Source organism: Betta splendens, chromosome 4 (genome assembly GCF_900634795.4).
Source record: "Betta splendens chromosome 4, fBetSpl5.4, whole genome shotgun sequence".
Classification (NCBI taxonomy): Eukaryota; Metazoa; Chordata; class Actinopteri; order Anabantiformes; family Osphronemidae; genus Betta; species Betta splendens.
This window is the reverse complement of record NC_040884.2, coordinates 23,651,222-23,669,670: the sequence shown is the minus strand read 5'-3', so window position 1 is coordinate 23,669,670 and position 18,449 is coordinate 23,651,222. Positions and strand designations below refer to the sequence as shown.

Genomic DNA, 18,449 nt, shown 5'->3' with positions numbered 1-18,449 from the left:
CCGGCTGCCTACCATAAACATCTATCTATCTCTCTCTCCTTACTCATTTCCTGTCGATATCTCAGCTCCTTTCACAGCATGTTGATGCAGATACAATGCAATACAACTGTAGTACAATCAAGTGTAATAGTGTTAGTTTAGTGTGATTTAAATGTCAACAGCAACAAGTTTTTATCCATCTCTTGACCAAAGCTAAATTAGCAAAGGTATCAACCACCAAAACACATCTGTCAGATTGTTTAACACACAAATGTGAAACATTTAGAAGAACTCAGAGACTTTAAGACCTATTCACTGTGCAGCTAAGATAGTTATAGTAGGGTCTGGATCCAAAATCACAAATGCAGCAATTTTACAATTACAAATAACCATGGTAACAATAGCAGAATGAGCTGGACCTGATGGCACCAACTTAACTGCAAAAAACAAATGGTCCCAGATAGATCGGTTGTTAGACACTGTGCATTAAGTTAGGTTAGTAAGCTGCTGTGAGCATCAAAAGAACCAAGTGAACTAGTCAAAGTGCAGAGGTCACATTACAAGTGTCAGAAATCAGAAAGAGAAAACTGATTCAGAGCCAATTAAAAGTGTTTATTATTCTCCTGCAGCTCAGTAACTGTACGCTATGTGTTTGTTCAGAGAAATACAATTACTAGCTGGTTTTGTTAGATCACAAAACTATAGCTGGAGCTTAATTTGTGTTACTGTGTTAACCTTTAGAAACACACACATAGGTCAGCAAACAAGCAAACAACATTGAGTGTCTCCATTATCATCCACACCTGTGTTCTGTGGGGGATTCTTTTCCGTGGCGTCCATGCTCTCTTCATCCTCTACCTGGGCTCGGCCTCGACTCCGTCCCCTGTACGCACATCAGAAACACACCTGGTCAGCTGCTCATCACAGGTAATGCTCAGTCCCCTGTACACAGCCTGTTTGTCTCTCCTAAATCTGAAACACTAACTTAAATTTCACAGAACACACCTTTTGTCTTTTTCCCCTCATTCTATTAATAATTCTTTACAGAATTATGCCCAGGTCACAATGTGAAACATTAGGATTCAAGTGTATGAGAAAAAAAAAAACTTTTGAATTTTGACGCATGTTTGACATTCTGCACACAACAGCTTTTGTGCAACTAAAGAAAATGTAGCAAACGTTGTTGACACCATGTTCAGCAAGCTTCAGGTCAAGCAGAGCGAAGATGTGGTTGTACTTTATTCTTTACCTAAAACAGAACTCCAAACTAAAACTATAGCACTACGGTGGGCCATTGTTCTCTACATTTGCAATTTATCAGATGTTTCTGCGAGATTTATCTATGTTCGTGTACCGAACTGTGACAACACAGGATTTATTTCATGAGGCTACTAGTTTAGCAAACTGTCCGGTCTGAGCTCCAGTTCTGCAAAATTAAAACAACATGCCCACATAACCAACCCTCCATGATCCAGTCACTTACTTTTTCCTTGATTTAGGAGAAGGGGGAGGAGGGGTTGCAGCAGGAGCAGGGGGCGTAGGGCGGCTGCTGCTCCCATCTTTCCGAGGCCGTCCACGAGGCCGCCGCTCAGGAGTGGAGCTCGTGGCGGAGTTCGTGGCAGCAGCCTTGGCCAGTTGAGCACTGCGTCCGGCTCGCGTGACAGGGGGTGGCGGTCCTCTGTCCCGAGGCTCCTGACACTGAGCCTCAGATGGCATTCTGGGGAAAAAGGGAGATTGAACACCTGTTACTGTACGGTTTAAATCATTTATAGACTGTATAGGCACGGTGATGCCACAATGATGGTTGATTTAAACTATTTGATCACATTAAATTAGTTTAATATGTAGCATAATTTCATTTGTCAGCTGGTACATTAGGATCAGATGATGACTAAGTGAGCTGTTTAGCATGTTAAACTTGCCAAACAGACAGCATCTATCTTAACAAACTAATATCCTCTTGAATACTGTCTGACTCAAAATAAAACATTTGGAGGACATAGAAATGCTTTTTAACATCCATCAGATGGTCAGCATTACAAACAGTCATATTAAGTCCAATGTCAGATTTGAGGCCACACACAGATGTTCAAACACCTGCAGGAAGCTGGTTAACCAAAAGACTTAAACCAAACCTATTGCGATGAACACAGAAACAGCAGGTCAACAACAGGCTGATCAGATTTAAGATGATGTTGATAGTAATGAGACAATATCAAAATTTTTACAGGTTCACTGTTCTTTTGTGTGCCATGACTCAACCTGTAGCCAACTATATTGTAAATATAGTATAGTATTTGAGCAGATGATCTCCAGGCATATCCATGCTGGGATGTCAGATGGTCAGCCTGATAGGTAAGTGGTGGATGTTCAAATTTAAACTACAAGTCTGCTGGTCTGGGAACATCACGAGATCCCCCAGAACAGGGAGAGGTAAGGTTGGGGTTGCTGTTGCAGACTGCTGATACATGATCTATGCACAGATAAGCAGCTAGAGATGGATGGACGCATAGATAATTCTCTCTATAGAAATTAAGAAAATTATATATTTCATATAACCAAGGAGATTGACAAGTGATACAGAAACTATTTATAAAAGTAAATGCTAATTAATTTTCAGCAGAGAAACTAATCATTGTGGCTCCACATTAGAGTTCTGAATATCGGAAAAACTCTAGACATTGTAAATGCTCCTCTGTTAGGTTCCTCTTGTACAAACTTTTTGAAGACACTATGATGCTCTTCAACAAAAAAAAGACATTTCATGACCTGAGACCAGTGGAACTCATCCCGTTTAGCAATATATCCAGGGTGGTCACAGTAAGGGTCTCTAGAACAGACATGGCTGCTAATAGGTTAATGCTAACGACCAAAAAAACACAGACATTTCCACTAGTGATTTAAAAGTCATATGACGGATCATCTGTATAGATCTTTTAACTCCTCTATAAACAGATCACGGTAACCTTAAGGGTCTTCACTACATTCCAACTGACAAGAACATGAATGGACATTGGACAGGAACAAACCCTCTTAATGACATCTAAAACCTCCAAGCACATGAAGGACTGGAGCCACCAAATGTTTGCTAATATCTTACAAAGCAAATGAACGATTAAGAATAATGAACTGATAATACTATTTAGATTTAAACTCTGTCATCATTATGCCATCATTATGACAGAGCTCCTCTAGGACAGTCTCAAGAGAGCGAAATGAAGTGTTTGTTAACAGCCTTGGTACCGTGATCATCTGTCAGGAACACAACCGCAAGCAACCCAGTGATTAGCAGGCTAATGAAAATAAAATCAACTTTACGGAACAAAAACACGTAATTGACGGGCGAGTTGTCGATATAACAGTGGTAATTATTGTAGTAAAAGTGTAAACTGCAGCGTGGAAGCAGTTAGCCGTTAGCTTCCTCGGACCGCCCAGTTGACTGATCACTTCACTGTTAGCTTTAGCGTTAGCTAGCTATTAGCGTACTCTAGAAGCTGTGAATCCCGGCTCCACGCCGAGATAAGTCTACACTCTTTAATCTTCATGGTCGGCGTCAGCAGCCCGGAGCTGAAAACCTAACCATTACCTGCACAGGTGTCGAGCTACGGACAGAAAAGCGCCCTTACTGATTAGATGCAATTCTCCTTTTCCTCTCCAGCTTTCCAGCCAACTTAGATCGATCTGTTTAAATCCAACAGCGAACTTCTCTGAAAGATAACATCTGTTTTACAAGTCTGGCATGCTAATGTTTTCACATGGAGCATTCCTGTTGATCCTAGTGAGGAAAAAACACCGCTTTTCTGCAGAAAATTTGCGAAAAATTAAAGTTGAAGCGGTCGCTCCGTCATGGAGGCCATGTTTGGGAGCGACCGAAGCACCGCCTGTCAGCGCCAGCAGGAGAACTAGGTCCACAAAACGTTTTACTACCGCTCCGGACTGGAGCTGAACTGTTAACCGACCACGGATCAACTTTAACAACATGGATACGGCGACTCTCATCCGGGGTAAAGGTTAAAAAGCTGCGGGTTTATGTATGTCTATGTCTTCCTCGGCGCGTTTGTTTGTGTAAAAAGTGTGTCTGACCCCGCGGAGGGATCTGTTTAGAGGGCCCTTCTGGTGAAACGGTCTCTGTCATCAGACCTGAAAACCCGGACTGGAGCCATTGGGATCTGGACTGGATCCAGACATTTGCAGTTGAGCGTTAAACGATCCAACACAGTGACGCTGCTATGATTCTACTTACTACTACACTTCCAGTCATAGTGCAATTCCTGTATGGTTGTGTACATATGTAAATACTTTTTTCAACCTCTGGTCTAATAGTTACATGCTGTATTCTGTCTTTATTCATTTTTCGATTTTTTACTGCTGCTATGTTGGAATTCCCCCACTGTGAGACAAATAAAGGTTTATCTTAACTTAATTCAGATTACAATAATCCAGATAATGGCTGGGTCCTTCTCAATTTACCAAAAAAAATCCTTATAGATCATCCAATAGACCGTGACAACTCTAGAACCACTAGAACAGCTTCAGTGACCAGAGTAAGAAATGGCCACCACACGTTTGTGTAGAACCTCCAAAGAACCAAAAAGAGGAGGCGAAAAACATGTAAAACATTCTCTAGTGGCCAAATAAGCAACATTTCTGTTTAATTAGTGTTAAACACACATTAAAATTACACAAATAATAAAAAAGACTTTTATTAAACTTCCAATAAATGATAAAGTGCTAGTTTGTTATTATAAAATAGTTTGTTATTATTTGACTGTCCTAGACTAGGAGCTGATGTTCAGATAAACTCCACTCCTCCATCGGTCACGCAAAACAAACTGCTCCTGTAAGACTTTATCTTCGAGGAGGAGGAAGAGGAGGAGGAAGAGCAGAGTACAGTGAAGACCTGCTGGCTCCTCTGCTCCTTGCTGCCTTGCTTCATGCTGGTTGCCTCCCGAGATAAGAGGAGGCGGTGGGTCACAAGTCGCTGCCAGGCCCGACAGAGGTACGACCTGTCAGAGTCTGAAGAGGCCTGTCCATCGTTGCTCCTCCTGATGGCGTGGCAAGTAGCACAGACACTGAGTCTGTAATCCCTAAGAGGAGGAGGCACACGTCAGACTACATGATTTTATATCACAACCCAAGTCACGCAGATCATTCATTTGATTGGTGTCATGAAGAATACCTAACAAACCTGCAAATTCTACAATAGGTCCAGTAAATCACCATGAATCTGTTCTGCATACCCAAAGGGCCTACTAGTGTACCAGTGAAGTTTGGACCACTAGGCTCTCTTACTAGCTCTCCAGGAGCTTCAGTTTAAACAGACCAGAACCTGTTCGGGCAGCATACAATAGAACCTCTTACAGTCCATTTTGTTTGTTACAGTGAATGCTGGAAGCACATTCACTGTGTATTGTTATTTATATCTTTATTGTAGTCTTCCGTACATTTTTTGGCACTTAACGCCTCCTATACGGTTTAAGCTACAGATACCATTCAAATGTCAAACTGTTCAGCTTTTTAAGAAGTGTGCTATTACTTTTCCTATTCATATATTTCATACCTTCTGAAATATTAAGCTTTTTCAACTTTAAATTAAAATCAATGGGATCATCATGTGGGAGACAGAGGTTCGATTCAGAGCAGGTGTACACATTAACCTTTTTCAAAACCACTTGCACTTTCAGCTATTCTTTAATGTTTCAGCTTTTCTTAAAGGAATAAATTAAAAATTACAGCATTCAGCATTATATGCAGATTTTCATGAAAAAACGCTTAAACGGTAATGCACCCTAACAGAAACTAGTGTGAGAAGAAGTGACCCTTGCAATAATCAATGTATGATTTTCCATTAGGATATCTTAGGATGCAACTTTTGAATTGTTAAAACGCTTAGCCTTTGGTCTAATGAATGACATCTCAAAAATGTGAATACTGTTATGTTTTTACAACACTGTTTTCCCAGCTAGAGAAAACTCCCCTCTTTCAGCTCTAATATCCCATAGCTCAATGCCATAAATCCTTCACTCATGAGTGGAAGACCAGAGTTCGATTCCTGTCTGCGTCATGTTTATGCATTCACCTCTTAATATAAATATATGGATTTCCTTCACATAAATTGAGTTATATCTTTAATATATCACCAATGCACAGCTATAATACAGATCTTTCAACAACATTAAGGATTTTTTTGTTTTTCAAATAGTATGTATAGTGCTGCTCAAAGCAGCAATTACTGTGGCTCAGTGGTTAAGTGTTTGACTCTGACCCTGAAGACTCTAGTTTGAGTCTAGATTAAGGCAACAGTAGAAATGTGAAATTATGTCTTTTGCATGACAGTTTTAAGAATATATGCAAAATAGATCTTTAGATATATTATATAAATATACTATGGATTCAGTTCCTCAGCCGCTTCCAGCTGTTTTCAGTGCTTAAGCTAATTTCAGCAATTATTCAGCTATACGTTCAGCATGAAAGCATTCACTTTGCATTTTCTTATGGAAATGCTTTTTCTAGTTCACAAAGCAGTTTCCGGCGAAAACACTAGAGATAAAGTGATGAATTGCCAGAACCATTTTGTTTCATGGGCATGATTTCTACAGACAACAAATCACAACAAACACAGACAGGATGACTTTTTCCATGGTTCACCTGCAAGAAGCGCTGCAAAAAAAACCAGACGAGCCAGACACATCACCTATTCCCTATCCTGCTTCTGATGGATCCACCTAGTGTCAGCATCTCATGGGAAGCATAATTCTAGATTCTAAAATGTTGTACAGTCAGTATAATACTCAAGCAAACATACCTGTTCAAAAAGCCTAACAGACTATTAGAACCTTATGATAAATGGACACTGACCTGAGCAGACGACCTAGTAGCTCTGCACACTTGCTGAGCCTCTCCTCTTGCTTGGCGATACTGCCTCCCCCCTCACAGCGATCGACCCAGTAGAAGGCAGAGATGCTGTCTATGAGGAGGAGGGCCAGGGCAGGCCGTGATGACAAGGAGTTCTCCAGGAAGTGGAGGGTAAGAAGGAGCTGGGCGGAGGAGGAGCAGTGGATGACCAGGAGGCGGGACAGACACGAGCGCAGCACTGTCTCATCAGATCCAGCCGAGGAGGAACTGCCAGACTGAGCTACAGAGACACAGATTTATACCCATTTACTCATTCATAAAGACAAATCCACTCTTTACCTGAAGGTCCTGTCTCGGCTTTTTGGAGACTAAGATTACACAACAAATCAACAGGACAGACATTCCTGAGACCATAGACAGGTTGGTTTGAGTACCTGTGTTCAGTCTGCTGTCCAGGATGCTGACCAGACGTAACATGTCCAGACCATAATCAGTGTCGACAAACACAACGTCCACTTCCAGGCCCCCAGCTTCCTTGGGCAACACACAGCGACACAGCAGGTGGTAGAGCAGCTCGGTCTTACCTAAACACACACACACACAGTGGACCAAGCTGCTACCTGCCAGCTTTTTTTTAACCTTATCCATACTCAAAGCCCGTTGGCAGTCGCTTTACCTCGAGCCACTGCTGCTCTTTCAGTCAGGTGAACGTACCTGTTCCCTCTGTGCCATACAGCTCCACCATCTCACCTGAAAACACACACAAGCTGATTACTCCAGTCGATCAAATGTCTGTGTACAATGTCCCTTGAGGAATCATACAAAGCATGATCCCTCAAGTTTTGACTCATAGTCACAGTCACCATCTTCAGGTCCTCCATCTTTAGGAAACAGTCGAGGTTCGATGTCTTTCACATTGTGACGGGCCTCCAGACGAGAAAACAGCTGTAAAGATACCAAAAGGTTAGACACAATTGCAGCAGATACTGTAGACCGTACCGCCTACTGCAGCATGCAGTACCAGCACATTCATGTTGCATGTATGTAGTACCGTGGTCCTGGAGGAGAGTGGTTCCGTTTTACTGTGTACAGACCCGTATATGGTTGGAATGACAATAAAAGCCTGCTTGATTAGACGTAGGCAGTACCACCTACTGCACGAACAGTGACATTTACTGTACCGGCACAAATACTCGAAATGCACGAATAGACTGACAGTCCTTACAATGCTTCACTAACATAACTACTAACAATCATAATACAGTGCTTCTACTGCCGGTTCCCAACAGTACTATAAACAGTCTGAGTGAAATATGTGATGTTGATCGCATCATGTTTATCGAATGGATTTTTACTGTCATTGAAATATGAATTAAATACTGAAATCACAGCGTAAATATAACGCAGCGTCTCACCTGTGCACCGCTTTCAGTCATTTTAGCATGAATTTCATATTCCTTACATCAAAACGCTGGCGCCGTTTGAACCCACTTCCTGTTTCTGCTCTGCCGCTTTACCGTACTGAACGGAACGTGGGAAATTACCGTAATATGTGCGACGCGCCCTCCAAAATGCTTGTCTCTCCTCCTGTTCCTGTCTTCTCCTCACTGCTGTTGTCATTAGTTTGATCACAAACTGTTGTTCTTCTTCTTTTTCTTCTTCTGCTATGGGAATATTTACATATGTATTTAAATATTAATATGATAGATAGATAGATAGATAGATAGATAGAATCGATAGATAGATAGATAGATAGATAGATAGATAGATAGAAGGAATAGATGATGATAGATAGATAGATAGATAGATTAGATAGATAGATAGATAAAGATAGTAGATAGATAGATAGATAGATAGATAGATAGATAGATAGATAGATAGATAGATAGATAGATAGATAGATAGATAGATAGATAGATAGATAGATAGATATAGATAGATAGATAGATAGACAGACAGACAGACAGACAGACAGATAGACAGATACGGCAGAAAGAGAGATGAACCCTTATTGCCTAGGGGAAGATGCTGACTCTGTCTGGTGGTTCCGGTTCTGGTGGCTACAGGTCTGTAGAGAGATGTGTGAGAGGTTAAACAGTTTGTGTTCAGGGTGTGTGGGGTCAGTAGTGATAGTAGTGATACTAGCAGTGATCTTTTTCTGAGGTTGGACCTGTATAGGTGTCGGGTGGACTATAGAACCCAGTCTTATGTAAATATGTAAACCCACAACTGTTGCTGCTGCTGAACTTTCCTCCTTATCGTTGTAAATCGATGAAGCTTCTCAGTCATCCGTTCTTCTTCTCCTACTGAAACTCATGCTGCTCTGCTGCCCCCAGCGGCTGGAAGTTGAACAGTGGTAACTACTACTACTCTGATGTCAGACGTACATGCTGTCATTGGATGATTATTGTCAAACACTTTCTTTACTTTACTTGATTCTATAAACCGATTTCGGTCCAATTCACTGTCATGTTCTTCAGGAGTCAGAATGAGATTGTGGGTTGTCTAGAAGCTGAGTCAACCTGTTGAGGTTTCTTCAGTAGAGACTATACGTTTGTCCTCCTGTTTCGTTTCACGTCACGTTTGTACTGGTGATGTTTACCAGCTGTGCTTGCGTCTCAAACTGGCATGTCTAGAGTTCCAGCTGTCCAGATCTAGTCTTTAGTCTATGTCTTACCTTCTGCACAAGGAGAATAAACTGATGAATCAGTGTAACATGATTGGTTTTTTTGAATGATTTTTTTCATTTAGGAAAAAAAATGTATTAAACAAATACAAAACCAATAAACAATACAAGCTGGGTATCAAATACTAATTCAGTCACTGCAGCTGTGTACACGTTATTACAAAACTATTTCTCTGCTCATCCTCTAGGAAACTGGACTTTGTCAGCAACAAGTCCAGAGTCTGAACAAGGTCAAGTATGAATTAAAGTGAATCTGCAGTGTCTAAGTCCAAATTAGAATAAGCAAGAAACAGAAGTCAACAGGTGATTCACAATACAGGTCCATAAAAGTTGGTCAGGACCAACAAGTCCAAATGAGCTTATACAAGTGAATGTCAGGACTGAACAAACAGGCTACAAGTCAACAGAAACAACTTAAGTACTGAACCATACATACCTTACAATGAGAAAACATTTTTGGAAACAGATTTAAGCAGCACTTACAACAGAACTGTCAAAGACAACCCCAAGACAAATCCAAAAGCCAGGACCAAGAATTTAGAGTCCTAAATCAGGTCAAGCAATTACTGAGACAGTCACAAGTGAAAAGCAACTAGTCCCGATACCTGTACACCACTTCAAAATGACTGAGCAAGTTGAGTTGTGTGGAGCGCCTGCAGGTCAAACAGGGCACTGTCACCTTATGTTGACACTCAGTCATGTTTGCATCTTAGGCAACAAAAACTTAAATAAGTATAATAAAGGAACAAAATACAGTACAGGTGTTGAGGGTGGAACTGACCTGAAGTTCCATGTTAACTGTGGACATGATTGATGAGAATCAGGTACATGGGTTTATCAGAGTAAAAACATCCACATCCTGTGTGTGTGTGTGTGTGTGTGTGTGGGTGTGTGTGGTGTGGTTGTGTGTGTGTGTGTGTGTGTGTGTGGTGGGTGTGTGTTTTTCAGTTCATGCTCAGAGAAATGATGAAAACCAATGTGGGACAAATTCCACAGGTTCTAACTTACAATGGCTAAATAAAATTAAACTTCCACCAAGAACACAATTAGTGGATAAGACATGTTTTCTGGGCCTTGGCATCTGTCACATGATGTTGACGTAGAAAATATGAAACAGACTAGTACAAAGTTTAGTCGAGTCCACGTGGTTCCGACTGTTTAATTATATTTAACAGAACCCATATCACAACACAACATCAGTGAAACTCAGCCTGATAAGACGAGCGCTGATATGTGATGTTCTGACATCCACACGAGTGATTTCTACACAGCAACACCCCAACAGAGGGAAAGACATGCTAAACTGGGAGCGCTGTGCTAACTTGAAAAATATCTTGTCTATCAACAAAAACACAAGCGTCACAAAAATGTGGACAAATTTTGATAAATGCTTTATAACAATTCTTTTAATAAGTGCAAATTGTCATCTCCCAGCTCTGAATGTTAAACAGACAGGTAACATTAGCGATAACAGACTGTTGCTAACTACACCTTATTCTGGCATCTGGAAATCCTCAAGCTGGCTTTAAACATTTCTGTCACTGTGGTTTGTCAGATAAAAAGTTTTTTTCTGCTGAGTAGCTTTAGAATATCAGCTCAGTGTGTTTTTGTGTGATTTATAACATGATGACACTTGGTTAAAATGTTGTCCACTAATTGTCACTGAATGCTGACTGGGTATGCAGGAAGCTAACAAAGCAGCAGGCTAACAGGCTAACAAGCTGTCCGCTGTCATCAGGACATGATTCCAAACACAGGGTTGTGTCGACAGATGCTCGGGCCCATCTCATCGTAGTCCTTCTTAGAGTGGCACACCTGGGAAAACTCCGGCTACAACAGAACCGCATGTTAGCAACGAACAAACAAGCAAACAAATAGGAACATAAACAAACCACACACACACACCAACAACACTACTTGGACAATAAACTGAACTGGAAAAATAACTCCTCAGCCATAAACAAGACGGCTCAGAGCAGGATGTACTTCCTGAGGAGGCTCAGGTCCTTTAACGTCTGCAGCACCATGCTGAGGATGTTCTATGAGTCTGTGGGGGCCAGTGTAGTGTTCTATACGCTGTGGTCTGCTGGGACAGCAGCATGAATGTAGCAGACAGTTGTCAGGAACAGGACAGGAACAAAAGAAGATTTAGGACCCACATGCACAGCATGAGAGACAGGTCTTAAATAAAGAAGGCTTTAATAGCAACGGTTCCAAACACACAGCAGGCAAACACACAGCAGTGTGTGTGTGTGTGTGTGGTGGTGTGTGTGTGTGTGTGTGTGTGTGGTGTGTGTGTGTGTGTGTGTGTGTGTGTGTGTGTGTGTGTGTGTGTGTGTGTGGTTACCGTGGACGCCAACATGGAGCCTCCAAACCAGACGGCATAACGCTGCATGTGATGTGTGACGACCTGAACCTCCATAGGCTTTGGCTGCATACAAACACAAACAGAGAAGTCAGATCCTGGTCTGGATGTGAAGCAGTCAGCAACCCAGTGGGGTTTAGACGAAACAGTGAGTGTGATGCAGGCTAATGTCCCCTCTGACCTTTATCCGACCTCCACTCAACTCCTCGCTCAGCCTCAGCCGGGCGTCTACCACTCGCTTCAGGTCCCTTTGTAGCCGCCCGCCCAAAGTCTCTGAACATGGTGGATCCTCCAGACAACACGATGTTCTGACAACACACATCAGAGCATTAGACAATACCCCAGACAGCACAGAAGCTCAAAGCGGTCCAGGAGCCACCATAACCTTGTAGAGCGGTCTCCTCACGTCAATGGGGGCAGCTCTGAATGACCTCGTCAACCACGTCAGAGATGGGCTGCATGAAGTCTGGGTTAGCAAACTGGAAGACACACACGCTTTGAAAGTCCTGCCGTTCCAGCGCCACATTCATTCATTGAAAGGGAAACGTTACCTCAGGGTGGAAGAAGATCTCAGGACCCAGGAAACGTTCATAGCCCACATCAATGTGAAAACTGGTTTTACTGATGGCATTAACACCTCGGTACTGTTTGATCCATTTACCTGGGTCAGAGTCGTACTTGGTGAACTCCTTCACGATGTCAGGACAAATGTAACAGTAGCGCTCCTACATGGGAGTACATCACACAGAGGAGAAGAGGAGTAGAGCAAGAAAAGGAGGAAGAAGAGAAGTGCAGGAGGGATAGAGGAGGAAAGAAGAGGAAGAAGAAGACAAGTACAGCAGTAAAGAAAGGAGAAAGAAGAGAAGTAGATGAGGAAGAAGAGAAAGATGAAGACAAGTACATAAGGAGTAAAGGAAGAAGAGTAAGAAGAAGAGAAGTAGAGGGGGAGTAGAGGAGAAGGTAGCACACCTTGACGGCCTTGGCTGTCTCCAGCGACTGCTCCGGTGGAATTCCCACCTCTCTGTCTCTGAGCAGCTGCTGGATGAAGAAGGTGATGTCCCGCCCTGCGATGGGGATGTGTTTAATGCAGCTGCCAATCACGTAGCCCTCAGCCTGTGACAGACAGCCACACCCACCAGTCAGTGAGCCGCCTCCAAACACCAGCCAGAGTCATTGAACAGGACGGTGTGGGTGTTCTGACCACAGGGATGGCGTGGGTCACTCCGTCCCCGCTGTCAATGACAATCCCGGTCAGAGTCCTCTGTCCCACCTGCCCGGGAGTCCAGGAGGCTGCCAGGGCCAGAACCGCCTGACACAGACATGCCTCGCTTGAGACACACAGCCTCAGAACGAAAGCAGGTTCGGGACCAATAAATCACTCCACTGGAGTCTCACCTGCACCGCTATGTAGAGCCCAGGTATGTTGAAGGTCTCGAACATGATCTCAGCCAGATACTCAACGATTCTCTGGGGTATTGAGAGGAGGCTCGGTCTGCAAACACACAGGTAGAGGTGACCATGGCAACCATAGCATCACACACATGATGCTATGGTTGAGCTTTACAAACATTTTAAGGTGCTCTGGAAGCTGCTCAGGTACTGAACAACTCCAGAATGGTTGTATACCCTCTGGACGCAAAGATCTATGCACTGGACCTTTGGAGACCCAAGTGAGACTGGGTGGTGTCAGTACCATGAGGAAGCTGTGTGGTCTTCAGGTTCGGCCCGAAGGTACTTGAAGATAATTCTGCTCCATAACCTTCTCCATCAGGTCCCAGTCCTCCACCATGCCGTGACGCACTGGCCACTAGCCAGAGAGTGCTGAAGGTAAGTTAGGAGGTTCTGGCATCAGCAATGAACCCGACACCAGCGTCAGATCTGCTCCTACCTTGTTGCGTAGTTGGGTTTGTCTACGGCTTCGTCTCCGATGTAGAAGTCCAGGTCCGTCCACCCCTCGTACAAGCCTCCTCTGGGCCTGTTCTCCAATGCTGGCAGACTCTTTGATGGGCGACGCCTGGCAAAGAACAGAGTCACAAAGGCTGAAGCTCAGACTTTGCTCAGTAGAAACATTTGTGAATTAATAATAATTAATAAAGATCATTTAAATAGTGGTCTGACTGGTAGAATCAAGCAGAACATCCACTCAGAACAAAACCACACTGGGTCAATCAGCTTGTCACAATGTAAAAGATCTGGAGGTCACAAAATTAAGGCCTCTTCTTTTAACCCTGGTAATTGTGGGCATTGGTGGTCCTGAGGTGTCATTATTGGAACTCCATGAAGGACCCGAACGCCTGTGCAAAATGTGTGTAGCTGTGTAATGCTCACAGGACGGCATGATGAACTGGGGCTCAGTGTTTCCAGCATAGCCGACCTTTGTGTACCTGCAGACAGAAAGCACAGTCAGTCCAGGAAGGGGTCCCAACATCTGGCTCCATCCTCCACTTGGCTCATTTGTCATTCTGTGTCAGTTCTTCACCAACAGCTGACTCTTGGTTCTGAAACCAAATGCTGCCTGAGGGGCCGAGCTGCAGCTGTCCTACATTCACTCAGACTAGAATAGACTGACCAACATGTGCACCTGGCAGAGTGCAACAAACAGCACAGGGGCGGTGGCAGGCCATCAGGTCCATAAGGTACCACCGGACTGAAACCGGGACAAGAAAACTAACACAAACTGGTTGGATCTGGTTGGTTCAGTAGTTTATTAATGATGCTGATCTTACAGCTGAAAGAAGAGAAAATGTGGAACAATCCTGTTAATGGATTATTATGTCTGTTTCTAGAAGAGTTTGGTATAAACATTTCAATAAAATAAACCTCACAGTTCTGCTGTGGACAGATAAAATCACCTCAGGTACAGCAGAACCAACTGATTTGGACCAGACCAATGACCTGAAAACTGAGCTGAGCTCAGCTGGGTCCAGTTCTTTACAAACACTGACCTCAGACCTCAAAATAAAAATGTATCTGTAAAGTTTTACTTTCACAGATCTCCTCACAGGTCCCGACCCAAATGACACAGTATTAACTGGTTCTGTCCTGTCGTTGCTATGGTGATACAAGCCTCTGTTGTTGTGGGATGGACATTTACTTATTACTGTTGCTGATAAAGTGTGTGCACTTATGCGTGGACTTCCATTTTATTCTAGGGTCAAGTATTACACGGTAAAGGTATTACATATACCGAAAAACAACGCGCACACTACATACATGACGATAAGAACACACATGACGTCACACTGTGCATCCATGCGTGTATGTGCTCGTGTCCTCACCCGGTCCCGCAGTCTATCACGCACGGAGGCAGTTGCAGGGACATGGTGTGGTTAAGCTCTGGCGCGGTCCGGGTCGGTCCGGGACGCGGAGCGGTTGTTGTGACCGGACTGGTGCAGAGTGGACGGAGAGTGGAGCGTCCGGTCCCGGTTCTGCTGTCAGAGCAGTTCCGGGGTGGAGGGAAAGACGGAAAAGTAGAAAGACATCTGACACAGTTCGGTAATCGGAGACGGTGTGTGTGCGTGTGTGCGTGTGTGTGTGTGTGTATGTGTGTGTGTGTGTATTTCTGCTGCGTTCACGTGACGTCTGTAGCGCAGTACAAAACACACTTCGACGCCACCTGGTGGTGATTACACATAACAACAACAACAATATCGGCAAAAACTTCACACGGTGAAGGTGTGTTCCTGTCCCGATGCTCTTCAAGCTTCCGCAACGAAATGAAGATTTACTATTAAGACGTGTTACTGAATGTTGAAATGTTCGGTTATCTTGTCTTGAGTCTTGCTGCTACACGTGTCGTGATTGCTCTTTCTCTCTGTCACCACGCCGACTCCTACCTTTACACCCCGGATCAGCCAGAGAACGAATATTCAATATTCAATATTCAAATCCCAGACAATATTCTATACTATCCGGGATTTCAGGCTTCCGCAACGAAATGAAGACGAATACGAGGGGCGCAGGGGACGAAACGAAAGATCGGAGAAGAAGGTGGGAAGATTCAAGCCGCATCTCCCTTTGCTCATTATGGGCAATGTGAGATCACTGGGTAATAAAATGGACCAACTGACAGCTCTGAGAGAGGAGAACACCGAACACCGAACTGCTGGTCTTTGCGCACGTTTTTATAAGCATTAGGGTTTTTAGGCGACATCGTGATTTTGCGCCCTCCAACATGCGCGTATATGTTGCTTTTCTGAGGCTTAGAGCGGCGCCCCCCACACGCCTAAAACCGCCACTGCTGCTGGTCGTGGGTCTCCGTCCATATTACTTGTCCAGATAGTTTCCATTCGCTTTACTCATCACCGTTTATGCTCCTCCATCTATCCTGATAGTGAGCAGGGAGACAAGATCTGTCCCAGAATCTGTCCTTCACACAGTGAGGGTGGATCAGTCTGTCACAGGGTCCTGCAGTGGGTGAGGCTCATGGTGCAGAATGGGGTTAAGACTGAAACAGCTGCAGCGTTTCTTGGTCTTCTCCAGGTTTTACCGGCGCTTCGTCGAGAGATTCAGCTCCATTGTCGCCCCCCTCAAACCAGGTTCACTTCCCCCAAGGTTCCCCTCTCCTGGTCCCCTGAGGCAGCGGCAGCCTTTACCCATCTCAAACAGTTATTCACCTCACCCACGGTCCTTTGTTAGCCAGATCCTAAGGTCCAGGTCATGGTGGAGGTGGACGCATCGGAGGATGGCGCGTTTGCTGTGCTGTCGCATGCGGGGGGTAGCATCCATGTCTGCCTGCCTGCCTGCCTATCTATCTATCTATCTATCTATCTATCTATCTATCTATCTATCTATCTATCTATCTATCTATCTATCTATCTATCTATCTATCTATCTATCTATCTATCTATCTATCTATCTATCTATCTATCTATCCATCTATCCATCCATCCATCCATCCATCCATCCATCCATCCATCCATCCACCCACCCACCCACCTACCTACATACATATATATATGTATGTAGGTAGGTATATATATATATATATATATACACACACACACACACCTAACTCCCCAAGGCCGGGGAGTTGTGTCTCTGTCTGTTGAGACTTGGCGCTCCTTCCTCTCTGATAGTCGGACGCCAGCGATGCAGGTGTGAGAATGTAAACATCTCCACACACGGCGACAGGGATGAGATGGTGCATGTAGTCTGATTGGGCTACACACACGTTCCACCGTAGTCAGACAGAGCGGTTAAAAGGCAGAAGCAACTTGAGGATTGTTTGCATCACACCTTCGCAGTGTGTGCACTGATCTCCCCAGCTGGTTTTTGGTTTGTTGATGTGCACGATCAACAACCATGTTTTTGATTTGCTTTCCCAAATATTTTTATTTTGCTTTATTTTTTATAATAAATCTCACAAAAGACAACTCTCTCATCTGCCTCTTTATGGGAAATTTCCACCACAACCTGCGATTTGTTAAGTTTGAAAGAAAAGATTTTAAAAGGTTTGCTAAATACATTAACAATTCTTTTTAAATATTAATTAGGATATGATTAAACATCAATACGTTATTATGACCCCCTCACAGTCAAAAAAAACTTGCACAAGCTGCACCTCCACGTCCACAGGTTCATGCTCAGAAACAAACTAACTGCTACTCAGGAGCAGGTTATCTTCCAAAGGCTCTGATTGGTTGAGAAGCATATTTTAGGCCAGAACTGATCAACAGCCCACTCCTCCTGTGACCCATCGTTTCTCTAAATAAGTATTCAGAGCCAGTGAGCAACGGACTTTCCAAATATTAATAAATACAAATATTAATAAAAACAAACTGTGTTAATGCACATTGTCGCATTCACGAAGTATCACATTATTTTGCGATTAACTCATTAACGAGCCCAGGAGTAATACATATATATTTAAGCAATTCCCCACTCGCCCCCTTTTCCATGGAGCAGTCTTCTTCCTACAAGCTCGGGACCTCTACCAGAGGCCTGAGAGCTTGAGGGTCCTGCGCAGTATCTTAGCTGTTCCTAGGACTGCACTCTTCTGGACAGAGAGCTCAGATGTTGTTCCTGGGATCTGTTGGAGCCACTTTCCCAGTGTGGAGTTACAGCCCCTAGTGTTCCTATCACTATGGGTACCACTTGTGCCCTCGCCCTCCACATCTGTTCTTTCAGCCCTTGGTACTTCTCGACCTCCTCGTGCTCCTTCTTCTTGATGTTGCGGTCAGGTGGGATTGTTACGTCTGTCACTGCAGCCTCGTTCTCGTGTTTGTCCACCACTCTGATGTGTCCCATTTGGACTTTGGGACTCCCAGCCTGTACTCAGCACAGATGTTCCTGTACACTATGCCGGCCACTTGGTGATGGAGTTCCATGTATGCCCTGCCTGCTAGCATCTCGCATCCTGCTGTTATGTGCTGCAGTGTTTTATGGGCATCTTTGCACAGCCTGCAGCCTGGGGTCCTGCCTGGTGTGGTAGATGCCAGCCTCTATTGATCTGGTGCTCAGAACCTGTTCCTGTGCTGCTGGGATCAGTACCTCTGTGCTGTCCTTTCAGTCCAGCCACTGGTAGGATTTGTTGGTACCTGCTGGTGGTACATACTGTACCAT

The 18,449-nt window shown here is 43.9% G+C and overlaps 2 protein-coding genes and 1 pseudogene across 2 annotated transcripts in view; all 3 read right to left on the bottom strand.

Moving 5' to 3' along the window:
* The window catches only part of LOC114853983 (histone-lysine N-methyltransferase 2C-like), a 42,301-nt gene extending 38,318 nt beyond the window's left edge, over window positions 1-3,983 (bottom strand). Inside the window, 3 exon segments of the mRNA XM_055507714.1 lie at window positions 783-862; window positions 1,463-1,696; window positions 3,606-3,983. Coding sequence (XP_055363689.1) covers window positions 783-862; window positions 1,463-1,695 — 313 coding nt within the window. The 5' untranslated portion in view covers window position 1,696; window positions 3,606-3,983.
* A 683-nt stretch (window positions 3,984-4,666) lies between these two features.
* xrcc2 (X-ray repair complementing defective repair in Chinese hamster cells 2) lies at window positions 4,667-8,394 on the bottom strand. Its single transcript, XM_029147956.3, has 6 exons — window positions 8,250-8,394; window positions 7,698-7,779; window positions 7,549-7,584; window positions 7,269-7,418; window positions 6,838-7,114; window positions 4,667-5,066 (listed from the first exon to the last, which is right to left on the bottom strand). Exons 1-6 carry the CDS (start codon window positions 8,268-8,270, stop codon window positions 4,772-4,774), a joined length of 861 nt encoding a protein of 286 aa, XP_029003789.1. The 5' UTR covers window positions 8,271-8,394; the 3' UTR covers window positions 4,667-4,771.
* Window positions 8,395-10,645: 2,251 nt separating this feature from the next.
* On the bottom strand, window positions 10,646-16,193 carry LOC114853969 (actin-related protein 3B-like; annotated as a pseudogene).
* Window positions 16,194-18,449: the final 2,256 nt, after the last annotated feature.